Source organism: Syzygium oleosum, unplaced genomic scaffold (assembly GCF_021117445.2).
Source record: "Syzygium oleosum isolate NSW1041296 unplaced genomic scaffold, Sole_v2.1 Sole_v2.08, whole genome shotgun sequence".
Classification (NCBI taxonomy): domain Eukaryota; kingdom Viridiplantae; phylum Streptophyta; class Magnoliopsida; order Myrtales; family Myrtaceae; genus Syzygium; species Syzygium oleosum.
In genome coordinates, this window is record NW_026607492.1 from 3,188,507 (window position 1) to 3,214,326 (window position 25,820).

At 39.6% G+C, this 25,820-nt stretch overlaps 2 protein-coding genes and 1 long non-coding RNA gene across 3 annotated transcripts; 2 read left to right on the forward strand and 1 right to left on the reverse strand.

Annotated features, from left to right (window-relative positions):
• Positions 1-1,285: 1,285 nt before the first annotated feature.
• On the forward strand, positions 1,286-16,291 carry LOC115668758 (MDIS1-interacting receptor like kinase 2-like). Its single transcript, XM_056313637.1, has 4 exons — positions 1,286-1,490; positions 1,923-2,080; position 5,379; positions 15,387-16,291. Exons 1-4 carry the CDS (start codon positions 1,286-1,288, stop codon positions 16,289-16,291), a joined length of 1,269 nt encoding a protein of 422 aa, XP_056169612.1.
• Positions 12,435-13,130, forward strand: LOC130138730 (uncharacterized). Its single transcript, XR_008817048.1, has 2 exons — positions 12,435-12,536; positions 12,975-13,130. It is a non-coding gene; the product is annotated as an uncharacterized LOC130138730 (long non-coding RNA).
• Positions 16,292-21,908: 5,617 nt separating the features above from the next.
• On the reverse strand, positions 21,909-23,806 carry LOC115687012 (homeobox-leucine zipper protein ATHB-20-like). The gene is made up of 2 exons (XM_030612475.2): positions 23,053-23,806; positions 21,909-22,449 (listed from the first exon to the last, which is right to left on the reverse strand). The coding sequence occupies exons 1-2, from the start codon at positions 23,569-23,571 to the stop codon at positions 22,087-22,089; spliced, it is 882 nt and encodes a 293-aa protein (XP_030468335.2). The 5' UTR covers positions 23,572-23,806; the 3' UTR covers positions 21,909-22,086.
• Between the last annotated feature and the right edge of the window lie 2,014 nt (positions 23,807-25,820).

Here is a 25,820-nt window from a genome sequence, read left to right on the forward strand (position 1 = left end):
AAATACAAAGACATAATCAATGCAACAGAAGATTTTGACATCAAATATTGCATAGTGAGCGGAGGTTGTGGTAGTGTCTGTATAATGCGATTGCCCAATGGGAAAATCGTGGCATTGGAAAAATTTCACCATCTTGAAGTAGGGGACCCATCTTTCGACAAGGCTTCCGAAATGAAGTGAAACAATTGACAGAAGTACGATATGGAAGCATAATTAAGCTCCGCGGTTTCCGCTTACACAGGTGATGCATGTTCTTGGTTTATGAGCACATGATGGAAGGGGGGGTCTACTTTGTGTTTTGAGAAATGATTCCAATAGGGTCACTATCGTTTGGGATGAGCAACATGCTTTTGTGTTTACACACTGTGTGATAGGAATTACAAGGATCTTTCTCTATGTAAGTTGAAGGCTTGTTAGTCAAGAGAAGAAAAGACTGAACAATTGGTCCATGACCTTTCCCTTACGATGGGTTAGAAATGGGTAGGGCCAAACATCACCAATAAAAGCATCATATAGTACATGACTTCCAATGAACACGTACTTCTCCAAAAGTCAACACACATAAAACCCCAAAAAACCTCGACTTCTTGATGGATGGATTCTTGATGGACGTATACAAGTTCCATCCATATATGCATGCTGGTTAAATTAGTCAGTCGAAGACTTCCAAGTCGTTATGTCGAATTGCTCTCCACAAAGTTATTTCTGCCCTTCTATATAACAGCAAACTCAGGCCTTCCACTTCCCAAGCAAAAGAAGAGATCCTCTCTCTCTCTCTCTCTCTCTTTATAAACTATAAAGCATGAAGATATTCCATATGATTCATTTGAATCCTGTCAGCAAACCCGCCGTCGGCTTGCATGTTCTCCAGCTGATGACCGCAACTACATGGATCGTCATTGCGCTAGCTCTCTACCACAACTGCCCTGCCCTTGCCACCCAAAAGGAGGCAGATGCTCTTCGTCGCAGTGGGTGGTGGCCTGACTACATTACGAGCAACGCTTCCTTGTCACATTGCATGTGGCGTGGCATTTTGTGCGACGATTATGGATACGTCGTCGAAATAAACATACCACAACAAGACGACTACTTCCACTGGTTCCCACGTCATTGGAGCAACATGAATTTCTCTTTTCTTCCCAATCTCACCTCTCTTCGACTGCCTGATAATGGCCTCGCCGGTGTCATTCCCCTTCAAATATGTGCACTCCCCAAGCTCAGGCACCTCAACTTGTCCCACAATAACCTAACAGGTGAGTTACCTCTTTGTCTCCAAAACCTCACCATGTTACAAGTTATTGACATTCATACTAATCAAATCGATAGTCCTATCCCTCCCGAATTGGGAAATCTAAAGAGGCTGATCCACCTAGATCTCAGTTTCAATGAGCTTTGTGGCACAATCCCTCCAACTCTAGCGAAATTGAGGAACTTGACTCATCTCAATTTGGAATCAAACGCCTTCAATGGATCTATTCCTCCACAATTTGGTAACTTGACAAACTTAGCATATCTGAGTATGAAAGACAATGTATTAGGTGGATATATCCCTCCCGAATTGGGAAATCTGAAGAGGCTGATCCACCTAGATCTCGGTTTCAATTTGCTTCGTGGCACAATCCCTCCGACTCTTGGTCTCTTGTCCAATTTGACGCATCTCTATTTGGGAGGAAACTCATTCTATGGATATATTCCTCTAGAAATAGGGAACTTTACAAACTTAGCATATCTGAGTATGGAAGGAAACGAATTCAATGGATCTATCCCATCAAAAATTGGTAATATGAAGAGCCTGATTGACTTGACGTTGTGCTTAAACTCTTTCACTGATCCTATCCCTTCATCTCTAGCACATTTAACCGGCTTGACGATTCTAGATTTAGGTAAGAATGGATTCAACTGTGCCATTCCATCGGAAATAGGAAATTTAAAGAGTCTCGCTCATCTAGATTTGAGCTTTAACAACTTATTTGGAAAAATCCCTCATGAACTTGAGAGTTTGCTCGCATTAAGCCACCTCAGACTTGCGACGAATACTCGTCACGGTTCAGTTCCCAATTTCAAAAAGCTTTCCAAATTGGTTTACATCGACTTATCGTACAATCATCTCACAGGAAAAGTTCCACAAAATCTGTTCAATGTTCGTTATACATCTTTCAAAGGCAATGAAGGCTTGGAATATACTGCCATGGAAACAGAAGCAAATGCTCTTCGTGGTAGTGGGTGGTGGCCTGATCCCCTTGCAAGCAATGTTTCCTTAGCACACACTACAAAAAAACAAGGGTTTAGCCACGGAAATTTGCGACGAATTATTTTTCGTGGCTAATTGCGACGCAATTTGCGACGAATATATTTTCCGTCGCAAATTAGCGACGAAAATAATTGCCGCAAATTTCCGACGAATTTTGCAACGAAAAAAATTCGTGGCTAATTTATGACGGAATCGCCACGGATTAAAAATCGTCGCAAATTTGCGACGAAATTTACCGCGAAAAAAAATTCGTGGAAAATTTGCGACGGATTTTCCCACAAAAAAAATTCGTGGCTAATTTGCGACGGAATTTGCCACGAAAAATAATTCGTGGCTAATTTGCGACGGAATTTGCCACGAAAAAATATTCGTCGCTAATTTGCGACGGAATTTGCCACGAAAAAAATTAGTGCCTAATTTGCGACGAAATTGCCGACGAATGTTTTTCCATTTCTAATTTTTGACGAAAAATAAATGTCGTCGCTAATTTGCGATTTAAATTTACCACGAAAAAAATTCGTGGTTATTTTATGACGGAATTAGCGACTAATTGTTATTCGTCGCTAATTTTCCTCTACTTGTAGACCCAATTTCTCTCTCTCGCTAATTCCTCTTATCCCTATTAGTCGTTCTCCCTTCCTCTCTCTATTCGTCGTTATCCCTTCCTCTCGATAAATCTCTCCGCACGCGCAAAAATCTATCTCGGTGAACCTTTTTACTCGGTAAGTGGTGTGATTAATTTGGGCAAAACTATTTTTAAATTTTTGTTATTTTATTGAGTTTTTTTCTTTCTTTTTTTTTTTTCGGATTCGAGCCGCGCTTGGCCCCAAGAACCGGCGACACCGCCGACCGGCGAGGCTCGGCCATGGGCGGGGCCGGACCTCGCCCCAGGATCCGGGCGAGGCCGAGCGGCCTCGCCATGGGGCCCTGGCCTGACCTCGCGGCGAGGTCCAACGGCGGCGGCCATGGCCGCTGTCGTCCCGCGCGAGGTCGGCGCGGCCATGGCCACCGTCCTCGCCGCGAGGTCGAGCGCGCGGCCATGGCCGCTCGACCTCGCGCCCGGATCCGGGGCGGCGAGGTCGAGCTTGGGCCTCGCGCCGCATCTCGGGCGCCAAGGTCGAGCTTGGGCCTCGCCATGGCCGCCGCCGAACCTCGCGGCGAGGTCGAGCTTGGGCTCGCCGCCCATGGCCGCTCGACCTCGCCGCGAGGTTCACGGCGGCGGCCATGGCGAGGCCTGCTCGACCTCGGCGCCCCGGATCCGGGCGCCGAGGCCAAGCTCGACCTCGCCGCCCGATCCGGGCGCCGAGGTCGAGCGGCCATGGCCGCCGCCGGGACCTCGCGGCGAGGTCGAGCGGCCATGGCCGCCGCCTGGACTCGCGGCGAGGTCGAGCGGCCATGGCCGCCGCCGGACCTCGCGGCGAGGAAGTCGAGCGGCGGGCCGGACCTCGCCGCGAGGTCCAGATTGGCATGGCCGGCGAGGTCCAACTCGCCAGCGATCGCCGTGCGCCGGACCGGCGACCGGAGAAAAAAAATGAAAAAAATTTGGGAAAAAATTCGAAAAAAAATTATTAAAAAATTGGGGAAAAAAAATTATTATAAAAAATAAAATCTGAAGTCAATTTTTTTGTAGGTACGTATTCGTTTGAAAGTCTCGCGGATGAAGTGAACGTTGCAATTCTCATCAAATTGAGCACTTTGTACTACAAAGATTTCAGTCAAATACTTGGGTAAGTCAATTGTTTTAATTTTTTCAATTTCAAAATAATTGTTTAGGCAAAAATAAAATTTTAATTTTTAGAATTTTATGGTTTTAATATCGAAAATTTTTTGGCATTAATATTTTACGAGATTTTGTTTTTTTTATATAGACAATGCAAAGAGACAGGGCTTGGATGTATAATAAGAACTTACCTGGACGTCGAGGATTGACCGATGAGTTTCGTCCGGGTTGGAACTATTTTTGGACTTTGCTAGTAGTAAATATGAGTTGATGGATGGAAATAAGTTAAGGTGTCCGTGTAGAAAGTGCAAGTAATGGTAAATTTCATGTATGTGATACAGTTAGAGAACATCTTTGTAGATTTGGGTTTACTCCGAACTACTATAATTGGACTTGTCATGGTGAACCATTTATATCTGATGAAGGATATCGAATAAGTAATCAATTTTCAGTTAGGGAAGAATGTAGCTATTATGACCAAATGAACCCATACCAGAGGATGGTGATTGATGCGGCTGGTCATAATTCAGATCCAAACCATGCAAGTACTAGTTTTACTCCAAGACTTGAACAATTTGAAGAGATAGGAGTGACAGGTTTTGATGAGAATGTGTGTAATGAAACGTTTCCATCTAATCAGTTCTGGGAAGTGTTGAAAGCAGTAGATGAACCTTTATGGGCAGGTTGTGACAATCATACTCAGTTATCAGCGACAGCAAGATTGTTAAATATCAAGGCAGAGCATAATGTGTCTGAGAATTGCTTTAACTCTTTTGTTGAAGTAATGCGAGAAGCAATGCCTCCTGATAACATAATGCCAAGTGATTTTTACGATATGAAGAAGTTAGTGGATAACTTAGGTCTTCCAGTTGAAAGGATTGATGTATGTAGTAGGGGTTGTATGTTATATTGGAGAGATGATGAAAATGCAGAATCTTGCAAATTCTGTAGCCAACCTAGGTACAAGATTAACAGGAACAGGAGGCAAGGTCGTAATCAGAAGCGTAGACCATGCAAGCAAATGTTTTATCTGCCCTTAATCCCCAGATTACAAAGGCTTTATGCGTCTCAAGCCATCGCCGAACACATGACTTGGCATGCAAATCATGAAAAAGTAAGAGGGTCTAATGTGTCATCCTTCGATGCAGAGGCATGGAAACATTTTGATAGAACATACCCCGAATTTGCGATAGAGCCTCGAAATATTAGGTTAGTCTCTGCTTTGATGGATTTGCCCCATTTGGAAAATCGGGAAAAGTTATTCATGTTGGGCGCTTATCTTAACTCCGTACAATCTTCCACCCGGTATGTGCATGAAGACACCTTATATGTTTTTGACATTGATCGTGACCGGGCCGCAAAATCCGAAAAAGTTGATAGATGTTTATATGCAACCATTGATTGAAGAGTTACAACGGCTATGGAATGAAGGTGTCGTTACGTATGATGTTTCTACTAATCAAACATTTGTAATGAAGGCTGCTCTTCTTTGACGATAAATGACTTTCCAACTTATGGAATGTTATCCGGATGGAGTACACTGGGATCTTAGGATGTCCGATATGTTTGGAGATGTCGAAGTCATTCGATTAAGACATGGTAAGAAGCCTTGCTATTTTGACTGTCACGCAGATAATTTTTACCGATGAATCATACATTCAGAAGGAATAAAAAAGAGTTCATGAAGAATAGGATTGAAAGAACTCCTCCACCATTGAGGTTGACTGGTGATCAAATATGGGAGCGAGTGCAGGACTTTCCAACTCGTTGTTGAAAACCCTCATGGCACAACTATTGCGTACGGAAGTGCACATAAGTGGACTAAACGCAAGATATTTTGGGATCTACCATATTGGAAAGCTCATCTTATTCATCATAATCTTGACGTTATGCACATTGAAAAGAATGTTTTCGACAATGTCATAAATACTGTGATGGATGTCACGGGAAAAACAAAAGACAACTTGAATGCAAGAAAAGATATGAGAGATATTTGTGATCGGCCAACATTAGATGTGGATGCAAGCAAGTAGGGGACCAAAACCAAAAGCAGTTTATACATTGGATAAGGAGCAGAGACGAGTCGTTTGTCAATGGTTGAAATCAGTGCGGTTTCCTTCGATGGATATGCTTCGAACATCGGGAGATGTGTTGATTTGAACGAATGCAAGTTGACAGGATTAAAGAGTCATGATTGTCACATATTTATGGAAAGACTAATTCCAATAGCTTTGAAGGAACTTCTACCAAACTTTGTATGGGGCGCCATTACAGAGTTAAGTAATTTCCTCCATGATATTTGCTCAACAAAGTGTTAAGCACAAGTATCACACATGGAGAAACCGGAGAGAGACATTCCAATTATTCTTTGCAATTTAGAAAGGATATTTCCTCCAGCGTTTTTTGATTCAATGGAGCATCTCCTAGTTCACTTGCCTTATGAGGCTAAAGTTGCAGGTCCCGTCCAATTTCGATGGATGTATCCATTTGAGAGGTAAAATTTTTTTCAAAATAAAATTCAAAATACTTTATTATATATTATGTTCTGATAAACTTCTTTCTATTGCAACAAGGTTCTTATATCATTTGAAGAAAAAAGTGAAGAATAAGGCATGTGTTGAAGCTTCAATTTGTAATGTATATATTGTGGAAGAAGTGACAACATTTGCATCATACTATTTTGAGCCGCACGTGCAGTGCAAGAGGCGGAGAGCATGAAGAAATGATTAGGGTCCCATCGATCCCAATTGCAAATCATTCTCTATTTTCAATTATCTCGGCTCGACCAAGCGGCGCATGCCGGCTCGTTGCTTAACGGGCGAAGAACGGCAGCCGCCCATACCTATATTTTACTCGAACTGTCCGTAAGTGGAGCCATACTTCCAAGTAAGTGTATACTTTTGCAAATATATGTATTGTGTGTCAAATATTTACTAATATTTAAATGTAAATTGTTAATAGGATTTTTCAAAATTCAATGTATGGACTACCACCAAATGAGTTCGACCGTTTGTGCGATGAACAATTTGCAGCATGGTTCAAAACATATGTAAGTTGCCTATAGACCAAAACCAAGTTATTAATATTTTATACATCATTTAAATATATATTATTGACTTTGCGTGTGTAATCTTAGGTTCACAGTAATCATGATCAAGTTGAAGAGCAAGGATTACTATATTATCTGTCATGGGGTCCACAAGCATACGAAGTTGGCCAAAGATATTTCATAAACGGGTACAATTTTCACACTCGAGAATATGGAATGGAAAAAGCCACAATGAATAGTGGTGTGTGTGTTCGGTCATCCAATTGTGGTAGTTCAAAAGATGATTTTTATGGCTTGTTGGATGAAATCATCGAGATAGAGTACCCCGGACCATCAATGCGGGTTGTGTTATTTAAGTGCATGTGGTTCGACCCCGTCAAAGGAACGAAGGTACATACGAAGTTTAATTTGGTTGAAATAAATCACAAGAAAAGGTATAAGAAATATGAACCATTTGTGTTGGCCCAACAAGCAATTCAAGTATATTATGCATCATATCCTAGTTTGAAACGTGACAAAGCTGATTGATGGGCTGTATGTAAAACCAAAGCACGAAGAAAAATCAAGGAACACTGGAAGGATACAGCATATCAACAAGAGGAAGTTTATAATGCGGTTCAAACCGAGGAATATAACATTCCTACTCTACGAGATCCATGTGGAGCAAATGATAGATGTAGATCTGAAGGTGTTGCGAAGCTCGATTTTCGACAGAGGATGATGATGATGATGATGATGACGACGACGACGATGACGATGATGATGACGATGACGATGATGACGATGATGACGATGATGCTGAACAAGAAGATTAAGATCAAGATGAAGACGAAGGTGAAGGCGAAGATTTAGATTTTTGAAACTTTTTACTAATTATGTCGTAATTATTATTATTATTATTATTATTATGACAAAGTTTATTGTTGTTGTCATATTTATTATTGTTGTTGTTGCCGTAATTATTAGTATTGTTGTTGTTGTTGTTGTTGTTGTTGTTGTTGTTGTGGTAGTTATTATTATTATTATTATTATTGTAATTGTTGTTGAATATTATTATTGCTATTATTGTTAATGAAACGTCATTGTTCGGAAAAAAAAAAAAAATTACGCGAGTGTGGGATAGTAGAAATGAAATTCGTGGCTAAAATAAGTGGAAAATTTGCCACGAAATTTAGCCACGAATTTCATGAAAAAATCCCACTCACAAGGCCAAGTAATTTTTCATGAAAAGCCAAAAATTAATTTTAATAATTCGTGGCAAAAATCCGTGGCAATTTACCACGGATTTCGTAAATAAAGGCCGTACGCATGATTTAGGCTTTTTTTTAGGAAATCCGTGGCAAAAATCCGTGGCAAATTTGCCACGGATTTTAGCCACTGATTTTTTTTTAAAAAAAATTTCTAATTTATTCTTTTTTAGGAAATCCGTGGCTAAAATCCGTGGCAAATTTGCCACAGATTTTAGCCACGGATTTTTTTTTTAAAAAATTCGATTGTATTATTTTTAGGAAATCGTGGCAAAAATCCGTGGCAAATTTGCCACGGATTTTTTTTAAAAAAATTCGATTGTATTATTTTTTTAGGAAATCCGTGGCAAAAATCCGTGGCAAATTTGCCACGGATTTTAGCCACGGATTTTTTTTAAAAAATTCGATTGTATTATTTTTTAGGAAATCCGTGGCAAAAATCCGGGGCAAATTTGCCACGGATTTTTGCCACGGATTTTTTTAAAAAAATTTCTATTGTATTATTTTTTAGGTAATCTGTGGCAAAAATCCGTGGCAAATTTGCCACGGATTTTAGCCACGGATTTTTTTAAAAAATTCGATTGTATTATTTTTAGGAATCCGTGCAAAAAATCCGTGGCAAATTTGCCACGGATTTTTGCCACGGATTTTTTTAAAAAAATTCGATTGTATTATTTTTTAGGAAATCCGTGGCAAATTTGCCACGGATTTTTGCCACGGATTTTTTTTTAAAAATTCGATTGTATTATTTTTTTAGGAAATTGGCAAAAATCCGTGGCAAATTTGCCACGGATTTTAGCCACGGATTTTTTTAAAAAAATTTCTATTGTATTCTTTTTAAAAAATCCGTGGCTAAAATCCGTGGCAAATTTGCCACGGATTTTAGCTACGGATTTTTAAAAAAAAATTATATGGTATTCTTTTTAGGAAATTCGTGGCTAAAACTGTGGCAAATTTGCCACGGATTTTAGCCACGGATTTTTTTTAAAAAAAATTATATTGTATTCTTTTATAGGAAATGTGGCTAAAATCTGCGGCAAATTTGCCACGGATTTTAGCCACGGATTTTTTTTAAAAATTCGATTGTATTATTTTTAAGGAAATCCGAGGCAAAAATCCGTGGCAAATTTGCCACGGATTTTAGCCACGGATTTTTTTAAAAAAATTCGATTGTATTATTTTTTAGGAATCCGTGGCTAAAATCCGTGGCAAATTTGCCACGGATTTTAGCCACGGATTTTTTTAAAAAATTCGATTGTATTATTTTTTAGGAAATCGTGGCAAAAATCCGTGGCAAATTTGCCACGGATTTTTGCCAGGGATTTTTTAAAAAAAATTTCTATTGTATTATTTTTTAGGTAATCCGTGGCAAAAATCCGTGGCAAATTTGCCACGGATTTTAGCCACGGATTTTTTTAAAAAAAAATTCGATTGTATTATTTTTTAGGAAATCCGTGGCAAAAATCCTTGGCAAATTTGCCACGGATTTTTGCCACGGATTTTTTAAAAAAAAAATTCGATTGTATTATTTTAGGAAATCCGTGACAAAAATCCGTGGCAAATTTGCCACGGATTTTTGCCACGGATTTTTTAAAAATTCGATTGTATTATTTTTAGGAAATCCGAGGCAAAATCCGTGGCAAATTTGCCACGGATTTTTGCCACGGATTTTTTAAAAAAAAATCCTAATTTATTCTTTTTTAGGAAATCCGTGGCAAATTTGCCACGGATTTTAGCCACGGATTTGTTTTAAAAAAAATTTCTAATTTATTCTTTTTTAGGAAATCCGTGGCTAAAATCCGTGGCAAATTTGCCACGGATTTAGCCACGAATTTGAAAAAGACCCCAAAATTACCGCGACAATTTTATATTTCGGTTCGAATTTGCCGCGATATAATAACAATTCGTGGCTAAAATCGTGGCAAATTAGCCACGGATTGGAAATCGTGGCTAAATCCGTGGCAAATTAGCCACGAAATAATATTCGTGGCTAATTTGCCACGAGTTTAGCCACGAATCCTAAAATCGTGGCAAATTTGCCACGATTTTAGCCACGATTTTAAATCCGTGGCTAATTTCAGCGAAAATTCACCGAACGGCGTCGTCTTCATGAGCGGGTACAAATTAGGGTTCTTCTTTTCTCGTTCTCACGATCGAACCTATCTCCGTCTCTCGTCTCTTGTCCTGTCTCCGTCTTCTCCCTCTTCTCTGTCTCTCGTTGCGGTTCTTCGGCGTTCTTTAGCGCGATTCTTGGCGTTCTTCGGCGCGATTCTTGGCGTTCTTCGCGGCGGACGATGGGAAGCGAGGACACCCCCGCGCGGCCCGCTTCTCGTTGGGTTCTTCGGCGGCGTCCGAGAGTGTTGGCTCGCTTCTATTCGGTTTGGTCTGCTTCTATTCGGTATGCTTCGTTGGTCCTTTTCGCCGTTATTTCTAGGCGTTTGCGTCCGCTTATGCTTCGTTCAATGTATGTGTTGGGTCTACGTTTGGTCCGCGCGCCGTGCTTCGCTTCTATGCTTCGCTTCGTGCTTTCGCTTCGTGCTTCCGCTTCGCGCTCGCTTCGCTAAGCTTCGTGCTTCGCTTACGTGTTGGCCGGCTTCCGAGTTGGGTCTCGCGTCTCGTGTGCCTGTGTTGGCCGGCTTCGTGTTGGGTCCATACGCTTCCGTGTTGGGTTTGCTTCGTTCCGCTCGTTCGCTCGTTGCTCGCAGACGAAAGCAGTTATCCTGTTTCGCCCACGAATTTGGTTCTATTGTGTGCGAAACAAACCGCTTGTGGGCGCCTTGCTTCGGCCCCGCTTCTCGTGTTGGCTTTCGTGGGCGCTTTCCGTGTTGGCTTTCGTGGGCGCTTCGTGTGTAATTATTGTTGGAGTGCTGTTTTTCGCCCACGACAGAATCAAATTCGTGCTAAAACGAAACAGAACCATTCCTGTTTCGCCCACGAATTTGATTCTCTGTTTCGTGGGCGAAAGTAATGGTTCCTGTTTCTCGTTTCGCCCACGAATTTGATTCGTTCGTGGGCGAAACAGACCTAACTGCTTCGTTTGCCCACGAAACAGAACGAAACATAATCAATTTGGTCGGATTTAGGTTGAAATTTAGTTGAAATTTAGTTGAAATTCGTTTGAAATTTGGTCGAAATAAGGTGAAATGTTGTCGGAATGAGCTGAAATTTAGTCGGTCAAGTGGAAACGGCCCGCTGATCGAAATTCACGCCTACGGCCGTGACGCAAGCCATTTTTTGGCTTTTTGGAGTCGTTTAGATGGGTTTTTTGCCAAAAATTGATTCTGGTGAATAGTGTTTTCTGCGACATTTGGGCTTTTTTTTTTTCGTTTCGGAGTCATTTTATCATTATCTAGGTTTGAAAACTATTTCCAAACCTTTTTTGGCCTGGGTTGAAGCTTTGGCCATCGGGGTAAAACTATTTCCGTAACATTTGCGTTTTCTGGAGTGGCTCCCTTCGAGGTAAAAATTTATTGATATATTCATTTTGAACAGAACTTAGTGATTTACTTGCATCATAACATTTGTTGTGAAAGTGTAACTTATTAAGTTCTAAGGCTAGATGAGTTCTTCCTTTTTTACCGTTGTAGGACCCGAAATTTAGCTCGTAGACATTTCCGGACAGCTTCCTTTTTTTCAGGGGCCATCTCTCTTGCTCTCAATAACAAAATGGTAAGCTTCACGACGTACGTCATTATGTGTCCTTAATATATGTTCATAATTTTTTTTATTTTTGTCTAACCTTGCACCTTTTAGTATAAACGTGGAGGTCACATGCGTCGTGATGATGCTTCACAAAGAAGATCAGGCCTTTCCTCTTCCTCGTCCTCATCCCCATCCCTTTCCGCTTCCCCTGCCCCTGCCCTTTTATCTAACCCTCAACTAGTACATGGACACATTGGCCCTTCCTCCGACCCTCAAATGCGAACTGAATTTACTTCAGTTCCATCGCCTTCGGTTCCACCTTCTTCTTCAACGCAACACTCGAATTATGAAGAAGATACCCGCTTCATGATAGCCCCATTTGGAGATTCGTAAGTATTTCATTTTTTTAAATATCTGTGAATTATTATGGATGTCAACTGAATTGTCTGTATGCTTTACGGATGCTACGTATGTTGAAATAAGTTATAACCTGTTTGCAGATTCACGAATTCTACGCGTGTTGTGAGGAGACTTAATAAAATAATCGATAACTATTGGATGGGGCAGTTTAGTAGTTGGACCACTGCTCCAAAAGAAGTAAAGGAATTGTGGTGGAATGAGTTCAAGGTAAGTTTTGTCCTTTTATTTCCTCACAAACTAAGTTCGATTAACATACTGAGCGTACAATTATTTTTCTATTGATTGCTTGCAGCGGAAGTTCAGGTGGGATGAAGCGGAAGAGAAAGAAGTTAAGAGAATTTTTAAGAAGAAAGCCGGTGATCACATGCGAAATGTGATGAATAGAGCAAAGAGAAGACAAGAAAAGCCGGATTTTATTACAGCTGACAATTGGGCGGAAATCAAAAGAATTTGGGACACCGAAAAGCATCAAGAAATCGTTGAAATTAATAAGAAGAATCGAGCTTCTAGTTCTAGTGAAGGGTCCGCCACATATGCCGGGGCTCTATTAATATCGGGAGCATAGAAAAAGAATGGTAAGTCTTTTAAACATGTTGTAAAGTTAAATCAATAATTACTCATTTCATTTATGTTTATATTTTGTAGGCAGATGAATTGGGGACGGAACCAACATTTATGGCTACATTTGAACGCACCTTTCAGAAAAAAGATAAGACATGGACCGGCAATCGAGCAAAAGTTATTAAGGTATGTAAGGTTATATTTTGTATTTATATATATGAAGTTTTTTTTTATTTTTATTTTTATTAATATTGTTAATGTAGGACAAATATGATGAACTTGTAATGAGCACGGTGCTTGCTAGTGGTGATGGTGATGGTGATGGTGATGGTGATAGTCTCTTTGCGTCCGAGCCATCGGTTGACAAGTATGGCATTATGGATGGAGGCATCGGGTGGAATGAGAAGAGGTCAAATATTTGGGATGGGATCCTTGTCAAGGATGTCGTGAGAATGCCGGCCGCGCAACTTCATCCTCCAAAGGCGGCTTTTTTAAGGGCACAACACGAGGAGCGAACGGACCAAGAATTGAACCGCTTGAAACAATTATCGGTACAGAAGGATGAAGAAATGAAACAGGTTACTTGTACGTAAAGACGAAGAAATGAAACAATTACTTGTACAGAAGGACGAAGAAATGAAAGGAGTGAACCAACGTTTGCAATTGATCATGCAACACCTCAACCTCGAAGCTAATGACGGCGGTCCTCCTGTACCTCCTACTAATCCAGTAGGTGATGGCCACAATGATGATGATAGTGAGATTCCTGATGATGATGATGATGATGATGATGATGATGCTGATGCTGATGCTGCTGATGATGATGATGATCCTTGATAGTTTAAATTTCCAAGAGGTACTTATATCTTTGTGCTTACACTGTTGAATAGATGTGAAAAAAATTAACAGGGGTTAGGAGTTTGATATTGTGATGTTTGCGCCTGCAGATGGACAGGACTTCGATTCTTGGAAATCAATAGTTTGCCGCAACAGTTTGCCACAACGTGAAAGAACTTCTTGGCAAGATCAATAGTTTGCCACAACAGTTTGCGAACTCGCTAATTTAGAACATTGTTTCATTTCTTTCTTTTTGGGGTTTGTTCTTGTCTTGACTGTGATTTTCTATCAATGTTAATCAGATTTCAAATCGAAATCGTTCCTAAACAACATTCGTCGCTAAAGTATTCATTAAAATTCGTCGCCAAATTTGTTTTCGAATAATGTCGGCCGCAATAGTCAAAATTTTTCGTGGCAAAATACTGATAAAAAAAAAAAATTTCCTGGCAAATTAGCCACGAATAATTCCAGTGGCAAATTAGCCACGAATTTTGCCACGAATTTAACCACGAATTTTGCCACGAATAATTCCAGTGGCAAATTAGCCACGAATTTAGCCACGAATTTTGCCACGAATAATTCCAGTGGCAAATTAGCCACGAATTTAGCCACGAATTTTTTTGTGGCAAATTACCCACGAATAAACTAGTCGAAAAAAAAAAAAATTTATTAGCCACGTGATAATTAGCAACGACTTTTTGCCATGAAAATTTTTCGTCGCACTTTGGCGACCAAAAAATAAATCAAAATAATAGCGACGACTTTTGCCACGAATAGATCTCGTGGCAAATTACCGACGGATTCTTGTCACGAATAATATTCGTGGCAAATTAGCCACGGATATTTGCCACGAAAAATATTCGTGGCAAATTAGCGACGGATATTGGCCACGAATATTATTCGTGGCAAATTAGCGACGGATATTTGCCACGAATATTATTCGTGGCAAATTAGCCACGAATTTTGCCACGAATAAGTAGCGACGAATTTTGCCACGAATTATTTTTCGTTGCAAAATTAGCCACGAATTTTGCCACGGATAATTAGCGACGAATTTTGCGACGAATTTTTTCGTCGCAAATTAGCCACGAAAATTGGAATTTTCCGTGGCAAAATTTTGCGACGGCCTATTAGCGACGAATTTTTTTCCGTCGCCAATTTCGTCGCAAATGCATTTTGCCACGAATTTTGTCGAAATTTTTCGTGGCAAAATTCGTGGCAAAACCCGGCTTTTTTTGTAGTGACATTGCATGTGGCCTGGCATTTCATGCGACCATTCCGGAAGCGTTGTCAAGATAAACATAAACCAACGAGGCCAACACGACTCCGGGGTCGCATGTGATTTGAGCAGCATGAATTTCTCTCAACTCTCAAATCTAGCCTTTCTTAGGCTGCATGATGATTACCTCGCTACTATCTTTCCCCTTCAAATATGTGCACTCCCGAAGCTCAGGCACCTCAACTTGTCCCACAATCACCTAACCGGTGAGTTCCCTCTTTGTCTCCAAAACCTCACCGCGTTAGAAGTAATTGACATTCATAGTAATAGACTCGGAAGTCCTATCCCTCCCGAATTGGGAAATCTAAAGAGTCTTATCTGCCTGGATCTGAGTTCCAATGCGTTTTGGGGGACGATCCCTCCGACTCTTGGTCACATAGATTACATTGACTTGTCGTACAATCATCTCACAGGAAAAATTCCAAATAATCTGGCCCATGTTCCTTATGGAGCTTTCATAGGCAATGAAGGTTTGGAAAAGATTGATGGTTCCAGAAGAATGTCTAGGGTTGTACTTATGACAATACTTATACCAATGACGGCTACACCGTTCATTTTCTATTTCGTTTTGGGGCCTTTGATCAAATTTGGGTGTAGAATGAAGAGCCTGCAATCAAAGACAGTGGAAAAAAGTGGAGATTTCTTGTCAATATGGAATTATGATGGGAGAATTGCATATGAAGACATAATCAATGCAACAGAAGACTTTGATATCAAATATTGCATTGGAACCGGTGGATACGGTAGTCTTTATAGAGCAAGATTGCCCAATGGGAAAACCGTGGCATTGAAAAAACTTCACCGTCTTGAAGCAGAAGACCCATCTTTCGACAAGAGCTTCCGAAATGAAGTGAAGCACTTGACAAAAGTACGGCATAGAAGCATAATCAAGCTCCATGGTTTTTGCTTACACAAGCGATGCATGTTCTTGGTTTATGAGTACATGGAAAGGGGGAGTCTATTCTGTGCTTTGAGAGATGACGTTGAAGCGGTGGAACTAGACTGGTCTAAAAGACTCGAGATTATCTGGGATATGGCACATGCATTGTCTTACCTGCACCATGATTGCGCTCGGCTAATAGTTCATCGAGACATATCTAGCAACAACATTTTGCTCGATAACAACATGCAGGCTTTCCTATCGGATTTCGGCAAGGCAAGACTCCTAGAACATAATTTCTCATCTAATCTCACTGCAAATGTCGGAGGCGCTCACGGATATATGGCACCAGGTGAGCAGCAATCGTCCATATTTTTATGGAATGTTATTACTGGAGGGACATAGCTAGATCAATGTACTTAAACCCCATGTGGTAATAACAAGTCGACACTTCATCGTGCTTACATATTTATCATTTGACAATGCACTAGGCTAAGATTGAAAACTTAGTTTTAGCCTCATTTAATTTATGACCATTTGCTTTTTTAAAGAGCTCGCTTACACTTTGGTCGTCAATGAGAAATGTGACGTTTACAGCTTCGGGGTGGTAGCAATGGAAACAATAATGGGTCAGCATCCAGGTGAGATCACCTTAATGTTGTCGACAGTTTTCAAAGAAGATATTATGTTGCATCAACTATTGGACCCGCGCTTGCCAATCCCGAGAGAGAATTCTGTTGTAAGCATCATTCAAGTAGTTTCTCTGGCGCTTGCTTGCTTAAGTAGCGATCCAAAGTCACGACCCACAATGAAACAAGTTTCAAAAGTTTTTCTAGCTCCAAAACGAGCGTTGGCCAAGCCCTTCCATTCAATCTCACTTGCGCAGCTCCAAGGAAATAATCGAGGAGTATGGTGGGAAGGTGGATCAACAGAAAATTCGTCAAGCCTACAAGAAGAGCAAGGACCATGAAGTACTTGTCCCAAAACAAGCAAATAAGCTCCACCAAGTGAAGAGTCGGTTGACGAAATGATGCTGCAAATTGGCGAACGTGGTTGAGGACATGAAGTATGCGGCTTGTGCAATTTTAAGTCATGTCGAACTTTTTTTATACTAGCTAGGCTAAAATCTTCCTAGGTAGCAATTACTAAGGAGTGAGAAGCATTTATCGGACAGGTTTTTTTTTCATCTTTTTAGTAAAATCTGAATGTGTGATGAGAGATAATGTGTTGTTTCGTCATGAATGTTTGGCTTGTTAAGGACATTCACTACGTCTTTGCAGGATCGTTTCTCTTTAGTTGAAGAAGGAAAATTTCGAAATTGACGTTTCCTTCACATTGGCTGAAGATCACACCTCACATAAACAACAAAAGACCAAGACTTTCTCTTGAGCGTGCAGACGACCCAAGTCCATGGCAATGAAACTCGATGACCTTACCAAGACCTTGACTTCATGAACGTGTCCTACTTCCATACATAATCCGGTTCAAATTCCAATTAAATCGCCATTAATTGACTGTGAAATTTACGACGAAGGGGCTACCGGCCACTCGACAATAATGATGTTGCATAAATTCAGCTTCTCTAACTATCGGCAATAAATACCTTTCCAAGAAACTAAGTTATGTCTACATAAATATGCCATTGCAAAGTATTCTAGTGCTGTCCTTAATGAGTGCCGCTTGGATTTGTAATTAAACAAGATGTTCATTTTTCTCGCAACGAAAAATTTTCTTACACTTTTCACTCATCTTGCTTCCAACTAGTATTCTCCCCATTCCTTAGTGCTCGCCCCATTCAATACCATTGTTCATGATGAGTTCTAATGTTAAAAATCAGCAATGTAACTCTTCCTATTAAATATTTATTTTGAAGATTTTTGTTATTTTCTTTCAATATCACAATAGTTATCGATCACATAATGAAAGATCCCTATGCATATAACGACACAGAGGAATTTTCAATTATTGTCAAATCCATGTATGTCATACATTAACAAATAATATGAATTAAGAATTTCGTACTTTTTTGTCCAAAATAGGACATTTTATATGAAACGGGAGATATAGATTTTGACTAGCCATCAGTTTTTTTTTTTTTTTTGTACTTACCAACTCTTTCGAAATTCTAAGGAAAAAGATCCATCTTTTTTTAGTATGGAATAGTAAAATTGTACCCGCCGTAGCAATGTGATTCTGCAAGGACGTAAAATTAGAGAAATGAAATTTGATAAATGTTAAACTTTCTCCATACGATGCTATATGAGTGAGAAGCAGTTTATATAGGACATCCCTTTATTTTTCGTCTTTCCAATAAGATTAAAATGCATGAACAATTTACAATGTATTAAAAATGTAACGACCCGGTCCGACAAGGGCAGAGAACGATCGCTGGGGACAGAGGGCCTAGATAAGGAGTGTCTCCTGGCAGACTTCTAGAATGGTGAAGGGGATAGGAATGAACCGAACTATGCACCGAATAGGGGGGAGCGATTATGAGATATGTGTGCATGTGTGTATGTGTGTGAAAATTGGAATTAACTCATGAAGGCACATTTTGATGTAATAACAAACTTTGCTTTGGAACTCCAAAGTTAAGCGAACCCAGGCTAGAACACTACCGGGATGGGTGACCTCCTGGGAAAGTGCCTCCCTTACACCAAAAGACAAAACGGTGGGGCTTGATATAGAACGGGCCAAAGTGGACAATATCTCAAGTAAGTTAATCCATATATGTCACAAAAAAATAATGAGACCCACACTAGTCCCTATTCAAAACATAAGTACCCATACACATTTTCTGTAATGTAATTGGTTCTATAAAGGAAAGGTACAGCTCATAATTTCAAGGCCAAACATCACCAAAAAACATAAAGACCATGACTTCTCACGAACCATGCAACACGTAGTGGTCCAGAAAATCAACATATGAAACCTCAAAAGACTGGCGCATGTCTATTATGATCTTAGTTCTGATGGTTCCAAAATCAACACGTAAAACTACCAAGACCTCGACTCCTCTCGACCCGTGAACTGCATCCTCTCCACAAAAGACCTTGACTTCTTGATGAATGTGTCCAAGTTCCATGCAACAAATGCGTTCTGGTTTGAGTTCTGATTGAAGTTGCTGTGAAATTTACAGATTTTCAAACGAGCAGTATAATCTCTCGATGGAGGGGCCGAAGCTTCGCTATGATGTGCAGATTCCGCATAGCACTTCAGCTTGAGACTCCCTCCGTTGTGTCATCCTTCGATTGTGAATCGGTTCATCCTATTGCAGATCCAATTTTTCTCAAATTTTGTACCAAGGAAAATGACCCTAGCCCAACTGGGAAACATTTTCAAGCCGAGTTAAAACTCCAATACCAAAGCCCATTCTAGCAAAGCCCATCTTCTAAGCTGTTCTTTGTATGTTTACTTATTTCAACCAAAGAAAGCCTCAATTTCAGCTCCTCCTTCTCCTCAATTCATAGATATTTTTATAATAATTTAAGAAACCCCACTTTAAGTAAGTAAACTGCAAATCCATGAAGTATCCCACTAATCCCATAGTCCAATTAAGATGCGAGTCAAAATCTGAATAGGCAGTATCTACATGAAAATGTTTTCACTTTTTGGATATGGGGAACCAAACTTATGTCATATGTCTAATCCACACTTATATATTCATCCCTTTAACCACTGAACCAACCTCGGTTTTATTCTCAGTTCACTCACTATTTTTACACCCTAATGTTAAATGAAGAAACTATTTACTTGCATTCAGTTTCTTTTTCAGAGTTTTAGTAGGTTCACTGCTTGTTTAAAAAATAATTAATACACTAATCTTTCAATGATTGACAAATGGAAGAATATAATTACAAAATCAAACTTCAAACATACATGTCACTCATCCAGCGACGAATGTATAAGAATATTTTACACTAGCTGTAAACCTAATAATAAGTTTTGGTTTATGACAGCAAATTTAATTCCTTTGTCAATCGTTTTCTGCCGACAGTTCCCTTTTAACTTTTTGAAAGTTGTTTATTTGCTTACGTCAATCAATGGCATATGCAATTTGTTTATATGGCTTTCAGATAAAAACACATTGAACTCTGTCTACTGCAAGCAAGATTTTAGTCATCCAAATAGCATATGATGACTGGAAAAGAAAAAACGTTGAAACTCCCTTCATTCATTATGTTGATAATTTGATTTAATACTTTGTAATGATTTTGTTTTAGTTTCAAATTTGTCAATCATCATTGTCATAAATCTCGATCCGTTTCTTGAATTCTTTTGCATGATGTTACATGTTATATAGTTCCCCAAATTATACAGCCGATATGCTTAATAGTTTGTATAAAAGTTGAAACGACACTACTTTAAGCCAATTTAATTTGAAAAGGCCATCTTTTTCTAAGAATGGAATTGATCGAGGATATAATCACAAATTAAAATTACACTTACCTAGAACTTAGTCTTGAGTTGCTTGTCTTTTATTTTTTACCCCTCCCGAAACTTTACTTCTCTGTCTGTCCCCAGTCATATTGACAATATCAACAGTCAATGAAGACAAGTCTTTAATCACTGTGATCAAGAATCATATTATCCTGTTGGTTAATATAGCTAAAAATGAGAATATGAGTTGAATTCTAATTTGAAAAAGCCTGCAAGGGAATTCAATAAACACTATAGATGGAAAAAGAGCTATTAATATATTGTCTAAGAGGAAAAATGATTTTCAGAATTAAGGGGATGAAAGAGAAAATAACAGCCACAAACATCCCAACCCATCCGACCACGCCGACCATTGCTAAAACACTTTTATATTTAACCTAATCTAGGAATACTTGTTTCTTATGATTTTTTAAAAATTATCTGCTAAAACATTTTACTAGCTAGTATATTTTTCTAAGAGTTCTGTTTGTTTACAAAAATGCTAGAAAATATTTTTCACCATTATCAAGAAAATAAAAAAATTAATATTTTTTTTTTTTAAATCAATTTTAAGGATTTTTAAGGTTATTTTTATTGTTTTCTTTTTCCTTTTTCTTCCTTTTTACTTGGATGGGCTGGAATATGGAATGGCTAGGTTATTGCTCAAGTTGTCTGTACTTTTTGTGGCTATATATAAAAGTTAAAAACTCTTCCAGGAAGAAGGACATGTGCAAGATTTTTGTGGTGGATTATAGGGAACTTTGGAGTTTTGACAGAAGGTCACGTGCATGGATATATATCAGGACAATAGAATCATATGTTTCTTCTCTGTCCACATAAATCTACATGTTTCCTCCAAGGCTCCAAACAGTGAAACAATTATCTAGAACCCATCATTGATTGAGTTGATCATGATTACGGATGCTAATGGATTTCAACTTGTCTAGACCCGAAGCATCATAAATCAACTTAGCTATAACAATTGATGGTAGTATATTTCATATGAACCTCACACATGATTCAGTCAATATGATGACAGTAGTATGAAAGCAATGATCAAGATCAGAATATTTGGCATTGTCGTTTTTAGGAATGTGTGCTCCAGAATCTACCATCCAACTTTTTTACCATTTACTTTACTATGTTTAATTAAAAATGAGAAGCGGATTGTTTTCATTGTTAATCCTCCTGACACGATCAGGAACACAGCCAATCTTTTTATCCTCGTCGCGGGAAGCTTCTTCAAAGCATTTCCACTAGAGCTGTTTGGGTATTTAAGTAAAATATTCATGATTCCAAAGCATCAAACAGCCCTTCAAATCTGAAAGCTCTGACAAGAGATCCATTTTTTTTATTTCATGGCCCATGCTACTTGCCAGAGCAGGAACCCACTACTGGCACATGTATGTAACCAAAGAGTCTTCACATTTTGTGATTTTATTAGGGTTTGCAATTTTTATTCATCGTACAACCAACAAATGCATCATAATTTATAGGAAAATGGAAGACAAGTGGATCATTCCGAGATTATCAACTCTTGACAATTAATCTTGTTTCCTTCCACCAGCTGAAATTGAACCAGGGTAAATTCAATTCTATACACTTAAAAAAGGACCCAATCTGTATTGAAAAATTTTAACGATGACATATAACCAGTAGGAAACATCAGATACATTAATTTTCGTAAAGATCTTCTCAAGCTGAATTGAGACTAATATCTGCACAATGGGACTGGTTTTGTTTCTTTCTTCTCTTACCCTTTTGCTTAAATTGTGGATTGCTCAATTGAAATGTTGCTGTTCAGCCCATGGCCAAAAGCCATGCTGGTCTTCCATCCCATTGTTGAACATGTTACAGAAGCTTTCCTCTTGAACACTTTGGTGGTCAATCTTAAAGCATTGCAGATCTGATCTGGTCGAGCCGTGGAGCGGTTGGGCCATGACAGAGGGCCTCATCGACGAGGTGAAGTGGTGCTTGTTGCTGAACTGCGAAGATGATACAGGGCTGTTCATAGCTGATGTTCTCGAAATATCTAAGTTGATATCGGAACTGTTCTCGCTCCCATTGCTCCAATACGACCTCTCAATTTCCTTCTTGAGGTTGCTGGGTGCTTCATTTGTGGCCCTTCCTTTGAGAACCGATAGCTGCACAATTGGTTTTGGACTTAAAAAGTTAGGTAGAAGTATATTGTATTTGCAGATGCCACTAGAATCAAAGTAAAGCAACTGGAGTTGCCTTGAAAAGTTATTAACTAGTAAGAAAATTGCGTTGAACTGGATATCTTTAGATAGAACTAATGTCCTTTAGCATTCAAATAATAAAGTAGGATTTCTATCACAAACAGGGAAATCAATACAGGTTCTGAGTCTTCTGTATTTAGTATGAATTAGCAATTTTTACATGTTATGTACAACATTGATTGCCATTAAAAGAAACTCGTCTTACGAATGTTGTCTAAAATAAAAATTCATGGAATACTCATCTCGTGTCTCTGAGTGATCTATAAAGAGATTATCTGAGAGGACTAAATGGATAGGCAAAGTTTGTTTAAGTATGTTCAGGACTCTGCATTATTCTTGAATTTCAGAATGATAGAGACTAGACATGTGGTGATTACTAGTCTCAAAGATTATTGTTTTTCTGGTTCTCTTCTGATAAAAAGAAAACCAAAACTAACATACTCAAGTGACGATAGAGACAACACATGAAAACTAAAAGAAATTGATTAATCACATTTCTCTTTTTACCTCGGCATGAAGCTTCTCGTTCTGGGCATGGAGAGCATCATTGTCAGCCTTCAGGACCTCGAACTGCTTCTTCAACACCTCGTAGTCCCTCTCCAGCTGCTTGGTCTTCCACCGAGCCCGCCGGTTCTGGAACCAGATGGCGATCTGCCTTGGCTGGAGGCCGAGCGCCCTCGCGAGCTGCATCTTCCTCTCGGGCTCGAGCTTGTTCCCGATCTCGAAGCTCTTCTCAAGCGCCTTCACTTGCTCCAAGCTCAGCCTCTTCTTCCTCTCCCCCAGAAGCAGCTGCGACCCATCATCCGACAGGTCGTCGTCGTCACCACCCCCGCAAGATCTCTGGTGGTGGTCAGCCCCTGAGAAGGACATGGACCTCTTCATCAAGAAAGGCACGTTGTTGATAATATCACCATTGTTGTGGCTGGGTGGGATGAGTGAAGGAAGTGGGTCTTCTTGGGGGTGATGGTGGAGGGTTTGGAACATGAAATTAGCTGCTGAAGATGACGATGGTGGTGGAAAGGCCATGTGTTGGTGTGTGTCTGTGTGCGCGCGCTCCTTGGGTGGTGGGGTTTGGGAAAAATGTCATGAGAATCGGTGGAGTTTTGGATCTTGTTTCTTTCAGGGGATTCAATAGAGAAACATATATAGTGTATTTTCCAACAAATATTTTATGTATTGATGAGTGTGTGTGTGTGTGTGTGTGTGGGTGACACTCACTTTCATGGAGCGAGAGAGAGAGAGAGAGAGAGAGAGAGAGAGAGAGAGAGAGAGAGAGAGAGAGAGAGAGAGAGAGAGAGAGAGAGGAGTTTGTGAAGGTGATGGGTGTGTTGGTCTGGGCAAGAGAGAGGAAGGACTCTGCGAGTGACAGCGATTTTGAGGTTGATGACAAAGTGAAGGAGGGATTGTGTTCATATTTTACTGGTGGGCTTCTCGGACCCATCCGCTGACACCAGTTCCATCTTTTTTCTAGCCTTCCTTTTATCGATTGCAGTTGTTAGGTAATAGTAGAAAGGAAGATCGATTGCTATCCCTACGGTCCATCCATCCAAATTCACAATTTGAAAATAAGCATGCTGGAATTTTTTGAAATATGTCGTCACGAACGTCGATAATGGTAAAGATGGTATAGGTTCTTGCTCCTTAAATTTCGAGTTCATTCTCTAAACTCTAGTCTAATAAGGATTTTCTTTTACAAATCTTTTATCTCTTCAAGGGGAACACCTCCGGCGATTCCACGTCAAATGCCAAGAATTATGTGTATAGAACTGCAGGGTAACTTTTTGTTCATTCGAAGCGAAAAAGGGGAAAAGAAAATTGTCACTCAATATATACATGTAGATCTTCATATTCAACAAAGTAAGAAGACCATATGCGCTGCCCATTTTGACTTAATTCTCATTTACACTTTCAAGGAGACAATGAGGACCAAAGCTGCTCGAATTAAATGTTCTTTTGCTTCCCGATCCAGCCAAACATACCACAGTAACCCTGCACAAAATACACATGATGATGTCACAGAAGTTTCTAAACATCATCTCACACACATTATAAACCATATACGTCTATATAATACACACACATTTTTTTTCTTTATATGTAGCGCAATTAAAGTTCTACTCAGCCCATGTGTGACGAGGAAATTTGACATCATGCATGAATGTCGCAGAACCCGAGGATAGGCCACCACATTGATAATGGACAATCACAATGGATGTCTTTTTAGCCATTCTATGAAGATTCATCTATCGTGGACCTTGCACTTTTATATTCTTTCAGTGAGTTTTTTTATTGGTGCGAGTCTGGCAATTGCTGGAGCAGTTCAATCATATATATAATATATATATCACAAGGTACTGTCGTATTAATGTAAATCGCAGGAGGGTTTTTCCATATACTATTCCATTAGTGTGAAAATGGGGAGGAAAAAGAAAAGGAAAGACAGTAGATTTGTAACCTCATTCTGTGACATCCGCTGGTGAAGTCTTTGTTAACTCGTATCTTCCTTGGATGCAGGCAAGCTTGGCCAATCTGATGCTTAATGATTGCTATTATGGTGCGATTGTGCGATCTGAAACAGTTAGGGTCTTTTCCACTTGATGTTTTCCGAACTGAATCTAGTGCAGAATCCATGCACATTGTGTCCAGGTCATCCCACACAAATGTACTACAACTGATGTGATAGATTAGAGCACCATGAGGTTCAAACTTTCTTATTAGCATTTTATCTCATGTAATATATAATGCGTCGGGTGCGACAACGGCCAAAAGAAAGTGATTTCATATCCGAACTTGTAGATCTACTCGTATATACATGCCATGCCTATTTTCCTTTTCGTGTCTATAACGAGGAAATACCCCACTAATTAACATTGAGGATCAAATAAGACATAACGTAAAACTCAGGTGAATGTTCTAAATATAGAGTTTATTATGTTTATTAGTATGGAAAATTCGAACCTATGCAGTGATCTACACACAAGTCTATTCCTTAATCACGGAAATATGAAAAGAAAACTACTCGATTAGAACTTGAAAAAGTTCACAGCCACGTTTGTGTTTGTTGAATATCTAGCTACAAAAAGGCTCTCCCTATAGAGGCTTTAACCCAACTTGCGACGGACTACAGCAGAAACATTGAACAGGACATGTTATCTTTTGGGGTGTCCATTGGATGGATGGAGAAAGAGAGACCACAGTTGCTTTATTTATTTATTATTTTTCATCTTTTTTTACTTTTTCATTGCAAGTACATGTAAGGGAGTTGATGGAGAAAT